This window comes from Hemiscyllium ocellatum, chromosome 13 (assembly GCF_020745735.1).
Source record: "Hemiscyllium ocellatum isolate sHemOce1 chromosome 13, sHemOce1.pat.X.cur, whole genome shotgun sequence".
NCBI lineage: Eukaryota > Metazoa > Chordata > Chondrichthyes > Orectolobiformes > Hemiscylliidae > Hemiscyllium > Hemiscyllium ocellatum.
This window is the reverse complement of record NC_083413.1, coordinates 34,659,386-34,682,447: the sequence shown is the minus strand read 5'-3', so window position 1 is coordinate 34,682,447 and position 23,062 is coordinate 34,659,386. Positions and strand designations below refer to the sequence as shown.

Below are 23,062 nucleotides of genomic sequence, written 5' to 3'. Positions count from 1 at the left end.
GTTATAAGATTGGAAAAGCAACGGTTTATGCAAAGACTTCGTAGATCGATCTGAATGAAGAATGCTGTAGGGTGTTATTTCTTGAACTGAGAGCAGATTAATGGTGCCATCTATTAGTGCTTTGCGCTTTATGATGGCTACCACAATGGTCTGCTTCAGAATTTGACCACTCGGAAGTAGGACACTGTATAATTAAGCCTTTGGCGTAAAACTACTCAGAAATACAAAGAGCTGAGCTCATCTAAAAGCTCAAGTGCCCGTAAGTAAAACTTCAAGAAAAGTTACTGGAAGTGACAAATGCACGGTGACAAATAATCAATATAAGAACATTTCAGTATTCTCTTTGTTTGGTTGCATTAATGTCAAGTGATGGAACGATCTTCGAAAGATTAACATAACTATTACAGAAAATTTCAACCAGAGAATTTTCTTAAGAGAGTTTAAGTGGGGAAGATTTCTACCTTAAGATGTCTTGCATCAGCAGGGTTAGATATGAAGTGTGGGTTGAAGAGGCAACCAGCTGATTTGTCGGTTAGGCAAATATGATGCACAGTCACTCCACAAATCTGCTCGTTTTTGAACTCAAATTGTGTCTGAAAGGTGGTGTCTCATGTGATATTTACAATTATTCGCGTAGAGTACCGTAAATGACCCACACTGTCATATAATCGATGTGAGAACCTCAGCTGTCACAGATCTTCAGCCCGCCTTTTCCTAAAATGATAACATGACTTGTCATTTGAGGAAGTTTTGGGTTTCACCATTTGGAATAATTTGGTGTGTGAACTTCAAATGACAGACAATGCGTGTAAAATTGGCTGTATTTTCCAATGCAAATGTGGCTTGAGAAGTGATGTTCTTGACAGTCTAATATTGAACTTGTTTATAACCATCCCCTAAATGGATAATAGACATATTCTAATGGACTCAAGGAACATTGTAATGTAAACGAAAATAATCAAATGCGTAGAATTTGCACAAAGTTATTACGCTTTAAGTATACGCTGTCTGATCTTGTGTTTAAAGTATTTTGGTTATTATACATCATAAATATCAAATTATAACTTTAAGGCAAACTTTGCATTTGCTTAAAATATCCTATTCATGAATGGGGAGTGTCTCATTTTGATTAATAGCTGCTTTTATCTGATTATCTGCCCTTTATAAATAACACTGGGACACTTGAGTAAAACATTGGAAATTAGATACTTTAAAGAATTCAAGTTGCTGTCTCTGGAACTGAAATACACACTCCCAAACAGTTTACATACTCTACTAGTACACAATATGTCTTTTGTAATTCTATATATAAACTGAATTTAAACACGTTTAAGAATCAAACCTACAGTTCAGCTTCAACCTGTTTAGCATTATCAGTAATTCTAATTGATGTGATGTACGGGGATTTGGTCAAAGTTAACTAGAAAGCGGGCATAGCATCTCTGTTTTACCAGGAATTTGATTCTAAGAAGCTCTGTACTTTATTCTGAATTGGTCCGTAGGAGAATACGTTTGAGAGATTCAGTGTTAATGCGGGTGGAACTGAACTGAGACAAGTGATTCACTATGATTTCGAAAACGGTTACAGTTTGGTGAATATTAAATAATGCAAAACTTTACACTTTTTTTTGGAGGTGACGATTCCAGAAAAGTTGAGTACAGAGTTAATGTTTGCTAGTTTCCAACACCAGGGAAGATGAGGCAAAAGACTTTGGAGAGTTCGCTGCGATTTATTATTGGATCCCAACTGCACAATTAGGCATCGGTCTTAATAAATGCTGAAAAGGCATGCTTTCTTCCTCTGTGTTTTAATGAAATGGTAATGCGTGAATTTTAGTCCAGGGTACTGAAATCTCATCCACTGCCTGGTCCCCATTAGTCAGGGAGCTGTCATTTCCAGCAGCAGCACAATGACGAACCCCACAGTGATGGTTCTCTGATCTCCATGATGGTTACGATAACCACTTGATTAAAATGGCTTGGTTGTTCTGCCGTTATTTGATAAGCGTGTGAACCCGCGTTATTTACAATAATGTGTAGTGCCTGAATCGCAGCAATTGCAGACCCTTCTGCTGGGCGGTCTCCTTCCAACAGATTTCGGTCATCAACTTTCCTGATCGTGTTTAGAGAAGAACACGCGTTTCAAGTTGTGATGCAGCAACTGCCTGTAAAAATTAATGGCAAATGTGATGAAGTTCCCCAATTCCATGGTCTTACTCAGTATGAGCGGTGCCACTTAATCCAGTTTGCTAGTGTGTAGTTGTGAGATGAAATGTAGTGAGTATTCGCAAACGACATTTCAGGCAATTACCCATAGACAGTCCTCTCATATTCCATTTTAGACAAACGCTAGTCTGATTCTCGACGTCTTCTGTGAACTGGAAAATTATCACTGCAGATTAATTACGCTTTCAACACAGAAACAGATTCAGGACATATTATTTAAGCTGCAGTAGTTTTCTAACAAAGCTTCAATTTATTGACGGAAAGTCTCCATGAAACAGATGCTTTTAGTTAGACTTAAGAAGGACAATACAAAAACTACGACAATGACGAAAATATATTGCGTTGTCTACAATCATGACCTGGGAAAATGCTCTGAATTGATTAATGGAATATATATATATAGTTTTTCAGATATTGGTCATTTCCAGACACAAAAGCGGTTGGTTAAGCTTTGGATATAAAATGTCTTCAGATGATTGAACTTTGGAAGGTTGTAAAACAAGTTGGTTGAAAAAGCTTCAAACTTAGCAGGAAGTATGGAGAAGACTAAACATTTCCTACTAATAAAACAAATGCAAAACACATAATTGCTATTTGCATATCAGGCATTGGGATAATTAAGTTATTGTTATCAGTCAGTGACTGCTGCAGATAGTTTGATGTCAGATATGAGATTACAATTATGCCTACTGTACTTTGTGGATTTACAAAGTAACCTTAGAGACAAGTAATAGATAATGTCCCACTGCATTCCAGTGGTGTCCGCGATGGAGAAGCCAGAGAGAGTCCGATTCAGTGCTTGTATAGTGGACCACACCGAAGCATTAATCAGGTCGTGAAAAACTAAAGGGGGCTATAGATTCGACATAATCGAGTTTCAACTTCTGGCAGTAGTTAAAGAATAGGTGGACAGCTGGATAACAGAAATTACTGTTTAAGTGAAGTCATGCGAATAATTGAGTAAAGTTAACATTTAAGATTCAAGCCTTGGTGATTAATAAGAAATAGGTTTACCTTCCTTTATACATTTACTTATGGGTTGTATGGCATTCAGATAACGATCAAAATTAAATGAAATGTACAGACGAATGTGATATTTATGTACATTTAATTTTCATGTAAATTAAAACTTTGTTCAGAATCTGTCAGTGAGGTTTGCAGTAAAAATGCAAACTCCATCATCTACTCTCTAATACAATTAGTTCACAATTAATGAACTACTTTACTGAAAAGACATGTTCTCCGTGTAGAGCAAAGTTAGTTTTTTTTTCTGTTAGTAATTCTGATTACACAAACCACGGAAAGTAAAACTACAGCTTATATATCTTCCCTATTAAGATGGGCAAGTAAATGTTAAATGTTTCTAAGTTTCCTGCTTGGTGTCTTTTAAGTTAAACGAATTGTCTCAAGGATCGAGGATTCTATCAGTTAAGTAGCACCTAATGTTACTGATAACTGAACATATGTGCATGAGTGGAAATTAACTTCCATTGCGAAGAGTTGCTACACACTTGACAAACCAGCGTAATCGTATTCGGATATCACTGAAGAAAAATCAGATCGTTGCAAGTTTGAAAAACTGTGCAATGGTTGATAACCAACTGTTGATTTCTTAAGGGAAATCACAACCGGTCATACGAGATCTGTCCTTTTAATTGGTTGATTACAGCAGTACTACAGAAGTTGTAGTTCATTTGAGAAGTTGATAGGTTTAACTTGAAACGTAGACGCAAAGCGAGGAAATATCGATCTAGTCTTTATAACAGCAACAGATCAACAAGTAGGAACTGAAAATGCAACATGAAATACCATCTGTTCCAAAGCTGGCGGATGTGGAAAGCAACTGCCCTCTTCCCCTATTAAGCTGACAAGGATTTTATTTCCAACTTTTACACAAAGAAATGAACTATGCATTTTCTGTATGTACATCGTTTTCAGTTCTTTCAGAGCTTTCTCTGGGCTGCTGGGGGTTGTAAACAAGACCACGCGATCGGGGTTGAGTTTGACTCGGTTTTCCAATTCACTGAAGGCTCAGGCTGTGCGCAGAGGATAAATAGAGCCATTGTGGGGCCCATACATAAACCATCACAACTTTTGTCAAGCTTTTATGCGAAAAGCACACAAGACCTCAATCGCTTTTCAATGCAAAAGACACCAAATCGTTGAGATGGCATTACTCGGAAACAGACGCAAAATGCGAATCTCCAAAGACATTTAGGTTCAGCAAGCTCGAGAACAGATTTCTGTTTTGTGCGAAGATGAAGAGTAAATAATGACAAGCCTTTCCCTTTGGGTGCATTCACTTAGTCTCTTGAATGATCACCCAGTCTGCCGCACTGCCTTCGTAATTTATGGCTACTTTGCTAACGTTCCCGTTTCAAGTCATATCTAGAGAAGTGTGAGGGGCTTTAATTTATGACCCATTACATTTTAAAAGTAAAGCACTGATTTGGAAATCGGAATCGTCAGCTTCTTAACTTTCTGTGCCATTTTCATTTGATGGAATATACGAATGTGTAACGGTTAACACGCAAGTGTATTTTTTTTTAAAAAACATCGTTTTAAATATAATTTGTTAAACGCAAATTTTCACAAAATGTAAGAGAGATTTACTTCTTTTGGAAAGTGGAACGAGGCAGATGGCAACGGCGTCATTAACAAATAAACTTTGGATGTGCAAGTCAAGCCTGAAATTGGGAGGGATCTGGGGAACAATGGGGGCTGGTGTTGTAAAATCTCCTCTTTCTATTCACACAAGTTAATGTGGAATTCTGTATTGCTGCCTGCGTCCACTACCACGATTCTTTTAGTCTGCTTATGACAGGAATGGCGGTTCTAGTTAGGATATTGCGTAAAGTAGTCAAGTTTTCAGACACACACTTTAAATGTAACTGATTGTTTCAGATCGTTGCTGCTTCTTAGGGTTGAGATGTGTAGACTTACAACAATCGTTATCTGTTCCTCAGTTTCCCTGGCTATGCAAGTAGGAGCTAGTTACAGTCCGCAGCGCGTCTGTTTCTCTGAAGAGAAGTGGCATTGTATTGCCCTGAATAGGGTAGAACTTGACTATCCTAAAACAAGTTTCCAAAAGCTTCCAATCTAACCCCGTTTACATAAATCTATCGAAAACCGTCTCATGGCTTTTATCGGATATTAGACGACACCCTGGGCAGCCATTCCAGAGCTTACATTAAACCGAATGATAACTACTTTGTAAAGTTTGAGCATATGATTTGCGACAGTTTGAAGCTCTGGGTGAGCTTTCATCAATTCAGCTGCTCCCAGGAACGTCACGTGTCCAATTAAATACAGCACCACCACTATTCGATTTGGTTAAAGTTTACAAAACCGATTTATTCAAACGGTCAAAGAATTAACTGACAAAGTTCGGGATCGGATTTTTTTTGGGGGTGGGCAACAGTAAGAACTTCAACCTGGTATTGACGGCTTAACAAAGGGTTAAGGGTGACAGTGCCCTTTTATAAGCTTTTGAAGGAGTGAAACAAATAGAGTAAGCGAGGCTGGCTCGTATTTGTACTGTCTTTATGCTAATTTGTTATCCCCATTAATTTCAAGTTGGTTGGTCAAAAAGTTATTGGTGGATTTGCAACTGGAAAACTTGTAACGAAATCTGCTTGCGAAGTTTCAAAAGAAATATGGCAACGTCACAAGTATGCATATTAATCAGCAGCGCCGTGCCAACTAAATATATGTTTTATTTATGGAATAATACATCTCCCAATGGTATAATAACGGTGCAGTTTTTAAGAAGCGGCAGAGTTGGTTGCACAAGGAATATCTCCGATTGTAGACAAAGCAAAGGGGTACAGCAGGTATTGGTCTGATATTTACTGAATGACCAGCTCCCTGCAACCTGATCGCTAGTGAAAGCTGACATGTTCATGCACTTGCAGCAAAGGCTTGTCGTACATCCAGTAGATCTTTAAAGCTGCAAAGAACGCGCCCCGAGGCATTCTTCAAGAAAATACGAGACTGGCATTTCGTCACAGGCAGTTTTATAGGATTTTAAAGGCCCGATGAAAGGGACTGAGGGCGATCTACATTAATGTCCGGATGACAGAGTGCGGAGGGTGCACCTGCAGGGGTATCCGCTATCTGCCCCGTTCTCGTAACAAAAGATGTATAATTCGATCAAGACGAACACTTAACAGTATATTTAACATCCCACTGTTTGTTGCCTGGGAGTTTCCTGTTTCTACTGGGACCCAATGTCACAACCCATTTCTATTTTTTTTTCAAATGCAATCTTTCTCTTATATTTGAAGAAGAGCAATTCGTAACTGTAGATTCTCTGGATATTATAAAGACACACCGTTTAATCGCAAATTAACCCGTGATTGTGAAACTACATTCGGTTGTTGACTGGAAACAGCTCTAACTTGACGAGGTCCAGGTCTCTTGTTAACAGTTTTATCCAGTAGCTAGTACTGGGCTCCCTCAACTTGACTGGACATGGCTCTACTGAGTGACTGCAACCTATTCTTTCTGCTAATGCTCAAAACGCAAGCTTGCCCATTGAATAATAAACAACCAGCCACGGCAGTCGCCAGGACTCAACTGCTTTCCTTTATGCGATCCAATTAAACGAATCGCCTCAGTTTAGGCTGATATACGGGTAAACAGTTTGCAAAGAAACTGTATGACTAAGATTTCATCTGGGGTGGGATGAAATGCTAATACCACATCCAAATATTCAACTTGTCCTCGCAATATAGTTATAGCATGGAGATAGATGCGTTTCAGTGTAAATATGGCAAAACCATAGCAAGCGTCAAAACTAAAAGTACGATGTTTTGTTTCAAAAAAGGCAACATTTTGCAATCGATTTAAATGTTTTCAGTGTTTTGTAGGAAATAACAATTCAATGATTGTTAGACTGGATGTATTCTTTACTGCCCCGCTTAAAGGCTGCCATCTCACCGGAAATCTGATTTCCCGCGCTGCAGCTCTGATGCTTGGAAAAGATAGGAAAATATCTGAGGCACCAGATACTCATTACTTATTCATACTATTCAGGATTCATTATCATAAAACGTGGGAGTCAGAGTGACATTTTTAGCGAAAATGGGCCAACATCCTCAGTCACTACTCCTCCCCCCGCGCCCCGAGCTTCCTCCACTCCCCGTCCCAACATAACCCATAAAGAGGCTGTGAATCTCATCGAATTCCCCCAATAATCCAGCGCACGGTGCTGACTGAGAGTCACATGCGCTCAACTCTCGTTTTCGCATTTAATAGACATTGCCCAATGCCCTTTCTTCACGGTATCAATAGTGAGGTTTGAAGCCAATGATTTGCTGTCAACGTAAGATTGCAATCGGGGCGTATGTGAATTTTAGCGCCAACCAATATTTAACAAAATTGGAATACTGTATTCTAATATAGGGGCACTTCAACACAGGCGTCCCACTTAGCACTTGAAACAGAGAGAGATACTACTCTGAAAAGAACAAGAATGCTACATTCAAAACGAAGGATTTACACGTGAACTGTGAAATGGTGTGTTCTCTCGACAGGTGCTGCCTGACTTGCTGAACGTTTCCCAGTATTTTCCAGTTTTGATTACGTATTGGAAATTCCCGTTTTGTTGTATGCATCGTGTTGTAAGCATATCTCAGTACCCCCCGGATCTTTGCATTGGAGATTCATTCCTTGATTTCACTTGCAGGCTTCCAAAGCCTTTGACATATTAGTCATTCACATTCACTGACGCACAAAGGCACTAAGGTTGGGGACTGAAAGGGAAAAAGGATGAGAAGAGGGCAACCAAAAAAAAAACAGTATGACAGGGTGTATGCCAGCACCACGGATATGCTGCAGGTGCCCGAGGAACAGTCCCTTGCACAGTGCGCGCACACAGTAGCGTTCAGATTACTGTTACAGATGCCAGTTGGAGTTTCTAAGAGCTGCCAAGTCCAGATGGCCGTTGTTTAGCGCACTCTCGAAAGAAACTTTGGAGGCAGTCAAGGTCCAAAAGATCACTGGGCATGTTCCAAACCATTTGCCAGTCGTCAGGCCACTGAAACAGACCTATCAATAATTACGTGGCAGTAGCCAGTCTATCACTTTGTCAATGTAGTATAATATGTAGCACTGTGAAATAAAACACATCTCCCTGCAACACCATCTTAACGAATTCCAGGATTCCCGTTCCTTCATTGGTGTTAGTATATACATTACAGTCCAGAAACTGAATTAACGCTTCGAGATGAGAAAGAAACACTTTAAGCGGAATAAAATTTAGTCTGCTTCGATATTTTTATTTTTATGCATTTACAGTAACAACTCCCTTAAGCGTTAAAGATTGTCGAGAATCTTCTGTAAACTGCCTGACAGGGTGGTGGAAGCTGGTTCAATACTAAACTGTAAAAAGAATTTGAATATATATTTGAAAAGGTGAAATAACATCAGTCTATGGAGAAAGAGCAAGGAAGTCAGACTAGTATAGCCACGATGGGCCGAATAGCTTAATATACACCTTAAGCTGTTATCGTTTTATAAAATGAACAGTGTTAACCATATACTTCATCAGCAGAGAGATGATGATTCACCTTTGGTTAAAGGTGTCTCTAAGAGTAATTGCTATTCAACTATTGCAAAAGTTGGCAACCTCCTTATGTAACCTTACAAGTAGCAAGGCGACATGATTAAGACCCCGTCCCCCCACTCCGACCCCGTTTTAGTTGCGCTGAGATTAATTGATTTCACTTATTTATGTGTTGAGAACAAATCACATTTTATTTTTCTGAAGTTGCCTTCAGCCACATTGCTACCTTCGAGATAATTTTCATATATCTGGATTTAATATCTAAGATTGGTGAGAAGCGAAAACACGCGTACAAGTGAGCAGCTGTTTCTCGTGGCTGCAGAAGTGTTAAGTTATTATTCGGTCAGGAGAGTCCTAAGTTTATTTTCACTTCAGTTCAGAGCATCCTGCACTTAACACGATGTCCACTGTGCTGTGGACAATAACGCAAACTTTAACAACCCGGCACAGAGAGTGACTAGCACTTGCAGACTAATGTGTGCACTCCTTATTTCCCAATTTTCCCCAGAGCCAAATTCTCTAGAACGATCTTGTTGGGCAGCTAAAAAGAATCTATAACAAAAATGTGATGCATTTTAGATGTACCTGCTCCTTTGCTCTTTCAAACAAACATTGCAAGTTGATTCTATGTAACTCTGCACCCGATCGCGATTGGTCGATATTTACATGGTTTCATCAGTGAAATATGTTGGGACATGAGTTCTAAAAACATTCAAAGGGGAACTTTTGATGGATATTCGGCCCGTCTTCAAATGGTAAAGTTATTGTGTCCTGGCAACCTATTATATTGTAGATCGAAGAGTAATGTGGGGTTGGTGCGTGCTACACATCTCCACGGCCCCTGCTGAGCTGAGAATGGTATCAAAGCGCGCATTGTTCTAAGCTTGTGGTGAACCAAGTACAGTACAAAAGAATTGGAAAAGCAGCAAAACAGTGACGTGCGAGAAGTTGCATCCTTATTACTCTTTTTTTTAACTGAGGAAGCAAGTCTTTGACTTGGCAAATGCTCTCTGCAGTGTCTGCCATTCCACTGTGATTTTGGATGTGGATCCACGCGCTGGATGCACAGAATGGTTAGTTCGCGCCCTGGCTCCGAACCCTGTCTATAGCTCGGGTCCTGAGGCTCTCACCAACTGGTTCCACTGCACTAAGGTTCCCACTTGCTGTAGTATAACCCTGTCTCAGGACTTTGGGAGCTTGACTTAACTTACTGGTGATTCTTCAATGCTTTGAGGGGTTTGGTATTCCAAGCAATAGTCACTCTCTTGGTAACACTCAGATTATTCGCTCCCAAACATGCTTTAGTCTTATTATTGTTCGGCTCAGTTTGAACTGACTGCAAAGCATGACTGAGAGGTCCCAGCTTGGTATGGGACCACATAAAAATCAATGTCGGATGCGAAGATTCTGGAGAATTTGAGAATTCACCCCAATCGTGGCCTCAGATTCCTCCCACCTTCTCTGACCACCCCTATACATGAACACACATCGCTGTGCCTTGGTGTTGTAGTTATAATAGCATTTTAGATCAACAGGAAAAACGATTTTTTTTACATGTTTAAAAGGAACTACTAACCAGTATTCCCATTGTTATGGGTATCTACAGCCATTAGGTTCGGTTGAAATGTGCTATCTACCTCATCGATTTGAAAAGTCAATTATCACCCTAAAGAATTCAAGAGAGCATGAGTTCGTTTTGGAGCTGCCTATTTCTGCAAATGATGTAAACTGTTCGTTTCGACTGCTGTGCATCCATTCAATGCCCAATCTCTTTAACAATCATTACAATGTTGATAACAGGGCGTGTTGTGCAGTGAAAACATAGCTTTTTAGATTATTAAATATCGTTGATACTTTGTTACCTAACACTCGATGGATAGTAAGACTGAAATCATCGGCTTAAAGGCTACAAGAAAACGAGTTCAGAAACTGTGTATATATACTTTGCATTTTGCCAAACGGGAATAGATTAGATTTGCTTAACGCGGGAAATAGTATCATGAGGTATTTGAGGAATGTGGCATGAAATAAGTTTATTGCAAAGCTTTTCTTAGGATGCAGGCTTGAAATTTGCGTCGAAAGTCACAACTTCGACTTTCCAAACATCTTTTCAACAGTTCGGATTACATGACGTGCTGTGTACAGAACAGTGCATTAAAATTTGCAAAATGCTCTGCCCTGGTTAACACAATATAGTCTTTTCTGCAGTTTGAAGTGCTCTCTAGCAACCGAGGACGGGATTGTATCTGAGAAAGATTTAGACTGTTGCTAGGCTTCAAGTGCAAAAATTCTTCTATAGGTCGTCAGTCTGTGTGTGGCTTAGTTTGTCAGAGTAGAACTGCAGACATCTGTTGGAACTTCCATATCTCTGTTGTTCACTTACAGGAGCCAACTTCAAAAATCTTCACAATTAGATCTGCATTGTATTTCCCGACAACACTGCGCAGAGAAAAGGTCTTCCCTGTCGGAGCCAATCCAACGAAGCGTTTGACGTTATTAAATAATAAAGCGATTGTGATTTATATTGTTGCTCAGAAAAAGAGGCAATTATCCGCTCTTATGTTTCCATAAAGATCGCATTAGCTCGAATTAGTAATCAAACAATATGCTAGCGTTTAAAGTACGAGATGGCGATATTACTGTTATGCATTGTTGTTCCCTCACTTAGCTGTAATAACAGATGCCAAAATAGAGAGCAAACCGAAAAGGCGCACATTTTAAACCAGTACACGTTTAAACTCCATGATTTCCAGACTGAACGAGGGATAGAACAACAAAACAAGTGCGATCTACACACCTTTGAGTTGTTTTCTTGCAATTCAGTTGTATATATAAGTATCAAAATTACGGAACATTACCATTAACAATAAGATGCAGGTGGCGTTTACAAACATGTTTTCCAATATTATTTCTAAGATTCGGGTTAATTCAGTCAGGAAATGTGTTCAGGTAGTCAAGGAAGGAATGTAAAAGTCTTCAAACATTTCGGAAGGTCAACAAACTTTGATCAGCTAAATTGGAACCTAACTCCGGCTGCGTCTTTCTAGTTATTCATGTATTTCCGACTGCAAGGCAGAACTTCCAAAACTTCTAAGTTAAAACAACAGTAAAGTGCGCATAGATAGTTTGAATGTGTGTAAAATTTGAGGTGTATGTTTCACGGTTTATTTAACATTATCAAGATCATTCGATCCAATCAGAATACATAGGATATTTATTGACTTAAAGAATAATTTTGACGGGCCATTCATTAACGATTTGTAAATTTAGATCAGTTGTGAAAGGAAACAGATTTAATAAGCAAATCTTTGTAGTGCCTTTAGGACACAAAATGCCAGCATTAATAACGAGGACTAATCCCGGGTGGAAATGAAACACAAAGCGATCAAGTAGTACTTTTAGGTGCAAAGTAGGAAACTGTAGTGAAGTCCGAATAGCTCAGTAGCAGCAGTTTGCGCATCGTTGTCACATATTGTATTGGACACCATACGCATACATAATCCATTGAATAATGGCGCCTAAAGTAAACCGACCTCTTCTCGGCTGCATAATGTGGGTTGGAATTAAATCTTTTACAGGGATCGTATACTGTCGCTTGTTTAAACGCGCGAATAAGAGAACGTTGAACAAAGATCTAACTTAAAATGTTCTGAGATAGGATGAGGATAAGAACTCTCATTTGATGCAGCTCATTGTACTCGCCTCTCATGGTGGAAAACTCTGCAACAGAAAACTTTTGAATACTGAAAGTTTTAAATGTTACAAAAATAATTTCTAATAATAATTTTCAATTTGTCAGATGTTGTTGTCATCAGTCCTAATGGGGTCTTGACACCTCAACTGGCAACATGAAGCAACTGAAAGAGGGACCTTGCCTGCATTGGATATTCAACGTACGAAAGTTTTTCTTAAAAATCAATATTATATTCAATGGATTGGTTTCATGTACAGAACCATATGATTGTTTGGAACTGGCCAACAACATTGTGATAGATCAGTTTTGCAGCACTTAGGTGTAATGAATGTGTCTATTGGTTTCTGGCGAACACGAGATTTCTTCCCTCTCCTTAAATTGTAAACACGATCTGCAAAATGTGGATTTTGTATATATAATGTGCATAATATACACATATATATAAATAACTGCACTGGATCTGCCAACCTAGTAGACTGAAAACTGAAGGAACGAAATGCGATTTTACTTAAATAGTAAACTAACGACTGGTCAGTAAATGTTTCAGAGTAGTTGGACTCTTATATTGTGAATCAAAAGAAAGTATACCATTATATATTGATTGCTATCACAATAATGACCTTTTTATTTTAGATTAAATAAAAGCTTTTGATGTATGCAATCTGATTCGCAACATGTTAGGAGCTGTTTAGATACATGGCCAGCTCCAGAATTAAACTCAAGGAAACGTAACTGATAATGGCCCATCGGGCAAGTAGATGGCATTGTTCCCAGGCAAAAAAAAAGTCCTTCTTATCGAGTCGGGTTGTCATACTTGCAAAACACAACCAATCGTTATTGCTGGTCAGAGCTTTTTGTTTTGTTGCACAGATCTTCGTCTCCTGAAATAAAACTTAGCAAGCTAATAAAGTTTTTGGTATTATGAAAGCTTATGAATGACAGTCATTTGAACCTGTTATGATTCACTCAGCCACATGAATACCATGTCACACTATATATTTTTCTGTACATTAATGGGTAAATCCAAATTCTGATCCATCGCCTCAGTAACATTTGGTTTTAAGAGTTCATTTCGTTTTAAATTCCGGATTCTTTTTTTCAGTTACTAAATTATATGCGTCAAACAAAACTATAACATCTTAGACCATCAAATAATGGGATGGGGGTAGGGACGGCAAGTCACTTAACAGTAGGGGATTGGCGTTTTTAAAACTGCGGCTAAGAGATAAATGATTACAATGAGAATGGGAAACATCAGTTTCTTTCCAGAACTTCACACCTTATTTCCGCAATGGGTGGCGGCAAGTTGGAGCCGTGACGTCACTCTTCCTATATTAGCATATTGAGGGGATGCTGAGTCTGTTCTTGGTTGATAAGGTCCTCTGGAGGAATGCATTGCTTGTTTTAATACCTTAATTACTTTCCATCTATCTGCCAGCTATTTCCAAGTTCTGTAATTTGAAAAAGAAATCTTAAGAAATAACATTCTGCAAAACGCTAAACAGACATTAAACAGCCCGAATGCAACACAAATGTTCACAATGTCGCAGCACTTTACTCAAGCTTTTCTTGAAAAAAACGTCTTTTATTTTGTAAGTATCTTCGACCTTTTACTTTGTGCTGAATAAGTGGTGCTTTTCTTCCATCATTTTAAACAAGCTGCAGCAACCGCACTATATATATTTGTAGTGGGCCTGCTTTGTTCAATGGCATTGTAATGCACAGTTTAAGCCAGAACCCAGTGATTTGCATGCGGATGTCTTAGAGCTGAAAGTACTACATAGTTCTACTGCTTTCAAAGCAAACTCAACACATTTTTAAATGTGGAAGCACAAGTTACACGTCGGACTTATCAGGGTCTCACCAATCACGTTTTTAAAATATACACACAGTTTCCATTAATTATCTGAATTAATCGTTTAATATATAAAAAGAATGAGGCAATCTAATTACATTAAAGCTGACCAGTTCCTTAGTCCGTCAGTTATTATCGAAGTGCTACGTAGTTTCTGGAATTCAAATACTCCCTCTCAACTGCGGTTAGTGTATACTGAGTCACTTTTTGATTTTCACGTTAATTTTAAACCCAGATTTAAAAAAAATCAAAAATTGCGTTGTGACGTTAATACTCGGATAGTCACAAGTTGCTTTTACATAAAGCACTGACTGCGAGGATTTTATTATGTGCAGTAGATGCAAACACTTTGTTCACGGCCGCAAGGTGCAAACCTCCGCCAAGACGTTTTAGGCTGGTTTTGGCACTTCCATTTGTAGTTCTGCGAATTTGACCCTGGGCTATTATATTTAAAAAAGCAGTGAGAATTATTTGGTGTTGCGGATCTGACAGGTTCCGAACCATAACATATCTAAGAAATTAAAAGATTAGCAAACTGAAATGTATTTGCATCCGAATATTTACATTGGCAAGTTAAAATCAATTTGCATCTCGTCCTAAAATATGTTAATGACGGCAAATATTACTTATTCTTTATATCAATTTATTAAAGCTACACTTAATTTTAAAAAGCCACGCTTTTAAAAAAGTGATTTTTACTGAGTTAAAAGTGAATGCTTGACGTGAAAATGAAAAAAAGGACTGCCACAGAATGGAATTTGGTGCGTGCCATTTGAGTCCTTGCGGACAATTTCGATCATTCATGACACTTTCTTCAGGGTTTGGTGGTTATGCTGCAGTGAGCTTGCTGATATACAGCTCACTTCAGTCCAGCCGACAGCAAACTTGAAGTCTCCCATTGTTTTTTCCTCCAAACTAGAACAGAAATGTGCTTTGCTTTTGGGAATTCACGCAGGCAACTACAATCGTTGAACCTGACACATTCAAAGTACAAAGTTTAGGTTCATCGAATTGATCAGGGAGAAGGTGCAACTTTGAAACTTTTGAAACTTTTACATCCATACTGTATGTAAGGTTGGTGCGTCAGTGTGAATGAACAGCGTCAGGGAAGGGATCTTTAAAATGCTATGAGATTGTTAAAGGGAACTTGTATTAAATCCTGGTTGGGGGGGGGGGGGTGGGTGGGGGTGATGGTGGTGGGAGGTGGGAAGGGGTGTTCTGGATTGGGAGCCGTGGGAATCTGGGAGCCAACTAGCAAAGGGCGATGACGTCAGGGTGTGAACCTGTCCCCGTTGCCAGAGCAGATTTTAATCAAACTCCTGATAGGCCCACCGATTCCTTTAATCTAGGCAATGTTCGCAAAGACTCGCAAAAAGAATAGAAACATATTTAAAATTACAAAGTTTAAATTAATACATCAACCGCAGATGCTCGCACTGTTTTAAATCTGTGTATTTATATAAATGTAGTTTATTGAAAATATATTAACATAACACTGAAATGAAATATATTATCAGTCGGCAAAACAAAATCCATGTTTTATTTTCTTTCAATGCTACGGCAGCTACCACTGCTTGATTGATAGAGGAATTGGAAGACATGTACTTGGGGTTGAAGTCGTTTACATTTTTCAGTTATAATATAGCAATAGGTCCCACAAGCTGCCAAGTGTAGTTTAAGAAGACAATCGCTATGACAACTCGGTTTGTGGCGTTAATCCGTCTGCGCCATGATTTCTTTAGCAAGTGTTAAATGGGGAGATTAATGTTAACCAATATTATACTGGAGGTCTATTTAATTAACTAATTAAATCTCTAGTCATGCCGACAATCTAAGGCAAAATATGAATTTGGCATCGAATAAGAAAACCGATTTAAAGCTTCTCTTGCCTCCTTTCATTATCTGACTAAATAATGCGTTTCAATAACATTCGTAAATTGCATTACGCATTGCTCGAAGAAGTGGCGCGATTATAAACAAAAATTAACCTTTTCCCCTCAAAGGGAAAAGTTATCTTATTTTTATAAAGTGTAAAGAAGTGTCCCAGTCCCAAAAACCTCTCCGTTTAGGCAACGACCAATGGAGAAATCGCAATGTATTATCTGATGGCACCTGTTGCACCAAAAACAAACCCTTAAGGTCGGCAAGATGTTGTACACGCTCCCCCGTTGACACGATGGAAGTTACATCTTTTCTGCGCGTTTTTAATCTCAAGTCGAATAGGAGATCCCAACGACCTGAATTGTCTTTATTTACTGTGACTCTTCGGCTTTATCTCAGTGTTGGTGAGTTATTGGAAGTTAAAGCTTCCTAGCAGAAAGGCGGCATTTTATTGTCGCGAGGTAACAGCTTTAAATGGGAATCCCATCACACTTCCACTTTAGCGGTATCGCTTGCCCCTCCGAGGCACTCTGCAGGTTTGAGGCTATTTTCTGTCAAAACGCTGTCAGCTGGAACCCTCAATGGACCAATATACAAAGGTCTCGATTGAGAACCCCCTAGCTGATTTAATTCAGCATTGTAATTATTAGTTCATGTTCCGTTAGCTTATCTATTCTCATTCAATGTATATTATTGTCAGGTAATCTCCACAACAAGTACAGCGGATTTATACCAAAACATATTCGCTTCTGGTGCATTAGGGCCATGAAATGACAAATTTACTACAAATATAAATGGAAAATTATGATAAAATATAAAATTAGAAGGTAGATTATAGTCAGCAGACAGTCGTTTAAATTTGATGCATTTGGCGTTTGAGATGCACTTTATTGTTGTATTTAATGCTATGTTTGCATTCATATAAACATATTACACTGCGATAAAGATCATGTGGGTGGGACATCATGCTTTCTTTAGAAAGGTCTGACCACGATTGCATCTGTAGGTTTTATCAATAATTAATTTGACCAAAGCTGTCTGACCCTGGCCGGCAAAGACGCGCTTGACACGGTTGATAGAGTCCCTCTTCGCTCGGGGTAGGCTGATCTGTTTGGACAACACAACAAATGTAAAATTACCCTCTCCCTTGCTTCAAAGCGCAGTTCAGTTTATCGTAACATTGATTAATTTCGCCTGGGAAATGTGGAATTCATCGTGAAATTGAAATATTCAGGCAGTAGAGATCTTCCCAAGCTACCGTTTGAAATGTGTCTAAACCTCCAGTGGCGCGATTTGTAAACCGGCTTAAAGAAATGTTTAATTTGGAAAAGCACAAATGGTCCTCAAAAAAGTTAAGCAATTGTTTCATATTGCATGTTAACACCCGTGACACTGGGTCATCACGGCGTACACGATGTTATTTTATTGACGCATAATTTACAGTGGGAAGTTAGGGTTTAGAATTTCGTAATAAAAGATGGAAAACGACATTTCAGTGCATTCGTTTAGGTGTCACTTGGGTCGTCGGGAGAAGAGGCAAGTTTTGCCGTGTATAATTTATGCCATACTGGCTACTTAGCCAGTTTCAAATGAACGGCAGGACCGTTAAAACCATATTCAAAACACTTCTTTCTTATGTATATGAGAGGCCAATTGCGGCCATCACCGTATGAATAATCCCTACATGCTGTGCAATCCTGCAAATTCCTTTGGTGCCATGCAAAAACCAGGGCCTCTGTTTAACAGGGTCTTTAAAAAGGGACAACAATATATGTGTACCTGTTACTAAACTCCTCCCAGTTCTCAAGTAGTTGTAAAACTCGCTCATCTCTTTTTACTAGTATTCAGGATTCCTTTGAAAATTAACACTTCACTGTATTAAACACACTTGGTGGATTAACAGTATAACAAACTAGCCGGCGCCCTCATTTTCTAGCCATCAAAAACTTTTAAAATGTTATCTCTCAACTTCCGAAGTGGATCTGATATGGTAAATCTTTCGAATCGACAGCTTTGGATTGGAGTCTGTTCCATTTAAACGTATCGATGTTCAGCTTCACCATAAACGTGGAAATCCAGCATATCATTGTTTTAGCAAGAAGCCAAGACCAGGGCTTCATGGTCAGAGACATCTTTCCTATTCTCATTTGTATTCCTAAGGGTCAGGGTGCAGTAAACAGCACTAACTTTGTTGGATTACATAGCTTTAGGTCCTAAGCACTGTGTTTATTATAATGCATATACTACGAGTTCACTGAAATTTAGGATTATTGTTAATAATGTATAGTCTGTTATACACTCAAATGGAGCAGTAAGAGTGTGGTCACTGTAATGGAGAGTTAAATGACTGTGTTCATCATTGTAACTCATTCTGACGCAGCAGAGAGAACATTCGCGTCCTCTCCAAACCTTTCCAAACCATACAGGATTTACGTAGGGATCACGGTGGGGAAGAGTTCAGAACCTTCCTGCATTGTCAGTATTTCTTTACTGCAAGCCTCGAGAATTTGACTGATGCCGTGAGTTGATATCTAACGCAGAGTTTATCCAAACTGCGCTACTGTGCAGAGTCAACCGTCAACCCCCACTGGGAATGCAGAAACAGGATTAGAGCAAAATCAATCCCTCGACATTCTGCGGCAAAAGAGCTCTCCATTCACGAGATTCTACACAACTTCCAGTCTTTTTCCACTTCTCCGTGGTTTTTTGGTTGCCTATACAAAGATTGTTTTATTTAAGATAAAAACATATAAGCAAGACTTCTAATAAAAACCTCTCGATTCATTCCCAGTAAACAAAAAAAATTAAATAAACGTAGTGTGTCCAAACTATTGAGCTGAACGCTACTGTGCAGTATGTTTTAGAAATAACACACTTCAATCAATTTTGCTTGGTTGTTTGAGCTCAACAAGTAGCAAAACCAAAGATCAGGCCTTTCTATGAATTGATTATTTTGCTTCCCAGTTTCTTAAATATGAACTGAGTTCCGCGTTGATCAGAAGTAATGTGCGTTAATAGGTCGGTAGCAGGTCAAAAGTTGATTTTTGTTTTATTGGCGGTGTCTGGGGGAGGGGTATAAACCCACTGACTTTACCATATAAAGTGAAAAGTACAAAGGGTTGAGCTAACTTTAGTTACTGAGAAGTAATATGCGATGGTTTAATTGTTCTGTACGTATCTAAAGTCGGGATCTGTCTTTACAACTCATTCACATTCAGGCACCTGTTTAGGTTTCTCTACTGGCCAAACTGCGAATGTGTAATGAAGGTTTGCGAAGGCAGAGAGCAACAAAATAACTACACAACTCAAATGGAACTCAAGTGTCTAAATTTGCAAAATTTATTCATCTCAAACTCTGCATAATGGAAAAAACGTAAGGTCGAAATGCTCTGTTATAAGGCTGTATTAGTTAATTATATACATGGACTGGTCGGCAGACTGATTCAAATAATACACAGCCGAGTTGCACAATACACTACGGAAAATGAGAAAACTTAAAATATCGTCACAATAAATTTACAGAAATATTACAAACCATAAGAAAATAATTCAAACACAGTAACTTCATGTTTTCAGTTTCGGAACAAGATGAAAATATGAAAAACAACATGACTATAAATTAATTAACAAGGATTTGACCTGCAGGCCTTATTTTGCTGTTTTTAACAATGAGTAAAAAAAAGAACAAAAAATTTAGTACAATCTAAAATTTCGCCCGTTTTCGTGAAAACTCCACACAACAGTTCGTAAAATTGTGACTCAATCGCTTCATTTTCGTTGAATTCCCAAACAATTAAAATGCCCATTTTCCAGCCACTCTATCCCCATCCTTCTCTGCATTAATGTTAACAATAGCAAATGTACAGAAGCTTACATTTGCGAACTGTTATAAAAATTGGCAATTTCTCAGTTTACAAACTGTGGACATTTTGATTGCCGTTTTTCTTGATAAATACTGTACAAAAAAAGTGGCATGTATAATAAAACTTTTCTTTCCTTAACCGAGACTAGCTCTAAAATATTACTGGTAAAGACTGTTGCAAACTTTTTGCAAAGTTTCTACCAAGGAATCATAGGACTATAATCGTTTGAAGTATTAAGTTCCCCACCCCCGCCCCATGGTTCTATACAAGTTCTTTCTGCATGTATTATTCTGTACAAAAATAGTCCAAAGAAGTCCGATTTTTGAGTTTTTGTTTGTTTACAGTTTTACATATGTGTTAGAGGAAGTGTGCCGTTTATACCCGTGCCTGGGACAGGTGCGCTCTGGTAATGTTGGGGCATATGCAGTCTACTCTGGGCGGTGGGCTCGGGCACCTCAGCTCCGGGCAGGTACATGCTAATCATGTCCCGTAAGTCCCCCTGACACGGTGGACCCCGAGAGTGAGTAGTGACTGGGGGGCTTGTGCTCGACTCTGACTTAACCACCGATCCCATTGATCCCAGAGCCATACCTGTGCCTTGCTGCGTGTAGGCTGGGGACATGCTGTAGGTGGGCGAGCCGTTCATGTAGGTCTGAGCGCTGGTCATTGAGTTGTACTGCAGCGCGCTCATATCGTAGCGGTGCATCTGCTGCATCTGGGCCACGTTGTGAGCGTTCAGGCCCTGGTGCTGAGAGTAGCCGAGCTGTTCCTGCATCATGCTGTAGCCCCCGTTCGCCCAGCCGTTCATGTGCGCGTAACCGTCCATCCTCTGGTTGACTCCAGCGCCGACGCCGACCCCGACCCCGGCGTTCATTGCATTGGCGCCGGGCGCCAGCAGGCCGCCCGGCAGAGTGTACTTGTCCTTTTTCATCAGGGTCTTGGTTTTCCTCCGGGGCCGGTATTTATAATCCGGGTGCTCCTTCATGTGCAGGGCTCGCAGCCGCTTCGCCTCGTCGATGAACGGCCTCTTCTCGGCCTCGGATAAAAGTTTCCACTCCGCCCCGAGCCTCTTGCTGATCTCAGAATTGTGCATTTTGGGGTTTTCTTGGGCCATTTTCCGCCGCTGGCCCCTGGACCAGACCATAAACGCGTTCATGGGTCTCTTGACCCTGTCTGGACTGTTTTTCGCGTTGTTTCCCGCCGAGTTGGAGTTGCCCGTTCCCCCCGAAGTTTGTTGTGGGGCGGGCGGTTTGAGATCGGTTTCCATCATGTTGTACATTCAACCTGATGTTCTGAGAGCTTTTGTTTTCAATGTCTTTTTTTTGGAGGGGGAGGGGGTTGGCGTTGGTTTTAAAAAAAAAGAAACTTTTCTCGTCTCGGTCCGTCAACAAAACCAAAAAGTGAAGGAACGAGCGTGGAATTTGTTAATATTTTCGTTACTCTTTGCAAGTTATAGAAACCAACAACTGGGCACTTTGCAGTGGAGAGAGAGAGAGAGAGAGGAGAGCCTGACAACTCCTGATACTTTTTTGAACAAGTTAATAGACAACCATCCATGTGATGGGGGCTGTCACACAATAAATGGCCTCGCTGCAGCCAATCAGAGGGGTCCTCCGCCCCAGACCGACAGCTCGCGCGGCTGTATTTGCATAAGAGGGGGCGTGTCCTACCGCTTCCGCGGTCCCTCTCAGGGGCAGAGCGAGAGGGAGAAGGGGTGGGGCCGCGTCCAACCCGCCTCCCCCCCCAATCCCTCGGAGAATGGGTAAGCCCAGCCAATCAGCAGACCGCGCCTCCCCACAGCAGCGGATTCGAGGGGGGTGGGGGGGGGAGGTGGCCGGACCTCATCCACACCACATTTCCCCTCCACATGGGGATGGGCACCTCCGGCCAATCGGCAGTCCGCACCTCTACACCATTACCCACCCACCCACCCCAAGTCACCCTCCCCTGTCACTTGTGCTGCTCTTGCGCGGAGAGATCGGAAAATGGCGCCGCCGCCGGTGTCTGACCCCCCCCGCCCCCGCCGGCGCGCTTGAGTGACAACCCGTCCGGCTGTCAATCAAACCCCGCCAGCACCACCCTTCCTCCCCCCCACTCCCACCCCCCCCCCCCCACCTCCCCTCAAACACACCACAACACCAGCCCAACAAACTGGCGCGTCCTATATTCAAGCCTGAAAAGTTCCCTTAGCAACCGCATCGGTCCGTATTCACAAGGAGGGGCTGCCGGGGAGGGGGAGAGAAATCACCGCAGAATAAGATACTCTCGCTTATAGATTAGTCCTATAAAGCCAACTCAACGGCGATTCAAATTCATGACCAACATTACCCGTGTGCTTTTGCACACTGGCATTCTGAAACGGGACATTTTAGGCAAATTTTAGGTGTGAAGCTTATTAGATGAATAATTTACTTTCTTCAAACAACTAAATCAATCCTCCTGAGTCACGACTCAATGGCTAGATACTCCAATTCTGAATATAGTGACTCGTTGCGGACAGTCGCTCTAATCCTGTTCGAGTTTTCTTTTCACCCTGTGACGAAGTTTCGCATTTCTTGAGTTAGAACATGACTATAAATTCCATTTTTAAGAGTACAAACGGACTTCGAACGAATGCACGTGCCTTACAAGGCGCAATCCTACATTTTTTTACTTTACATTTATGCTTTGTTTTCTTGATTTTTGTAACACATGGATTGTAATTTAATCGAGCCTTCTTTGTTTGAATGTAGGAATTTGAATAGAGAAAACATCAATGCCAATATAAAGACAAGCACGTCCATTACAAATAGGTAGTTTTGTTCCTCTTGTTGTCAGTACACTGTAGCTAACAAAGACTGGTATAAGTTTACTTCCACACCGTTGTTTGGATCTTTTCAGTAAAATGCACTTGAACAAAAATAAAAAAAAAGACTAATAGTATTTCAGTGTTTATGGTACTTGAAAGATCACTATTTTTCCAATCAGCCGCGAAA

The 23,062-nt window shown here is 40.1% G+C and overlaps 1 protein-coding gene across 2 annotated transcripts; it reads right to left on the bottom strand.

The window, feature by feature from the left end:
• Positions 1 to 13,175: 13,175 nt before the first annotated feature.
• On the bottom strand, positions 13,176 to 21,649 carry sox2 (SRY-box transcription factor 2). Of its 2 annotated transcripts, none has more exons than XM_060834738.1 (2): positions 20,679 to 21,649; positions 13,176 to 13,939 (listed from the first exon to the last, which is right to left on the bottom strand). In XM_060834738.1, exons 1-2 carry the CDS (start codon positions 21,364 to 21,366, stop codon positions 13,905 to 13,907), a joined length of 723 nt encoding a protein of 240 aa, XP_060690721.1. In that variant the 5' UTR covers positions 21,367 to 21,649; the 3' UTR covers positions 13,176 to 13,904. The 2 variants fall into 2 exon arrangements, with proteins under 2 accessions (XP_060690721.1, XP_060690720.1); XM_060834737.1 differs by lacking the exon at positions 13,176 to 13,939 and adding an exon at positions 17,110 to 17,331.
• Positions 21,650 to 23,062: the final 1,413 nt, after the last annotated feature.

Bases quoted from the DNA above. Each gene is read 5' to 3' on its own strand.
- sox2 (XM_060834737.1), bottom strand. From the start codon at position 21,366: ATGTACAACATGATGGAAACCGATCTCAAACCGCCCGCCCCACAACAA. The intron at 17,332-20,678 runs GTATGGCTCTGG...TTGTCCAAACAG, and splicing joins CTACACGCAGCAAGGCACAG to ATCAGCCTACCCCGAGCGAA.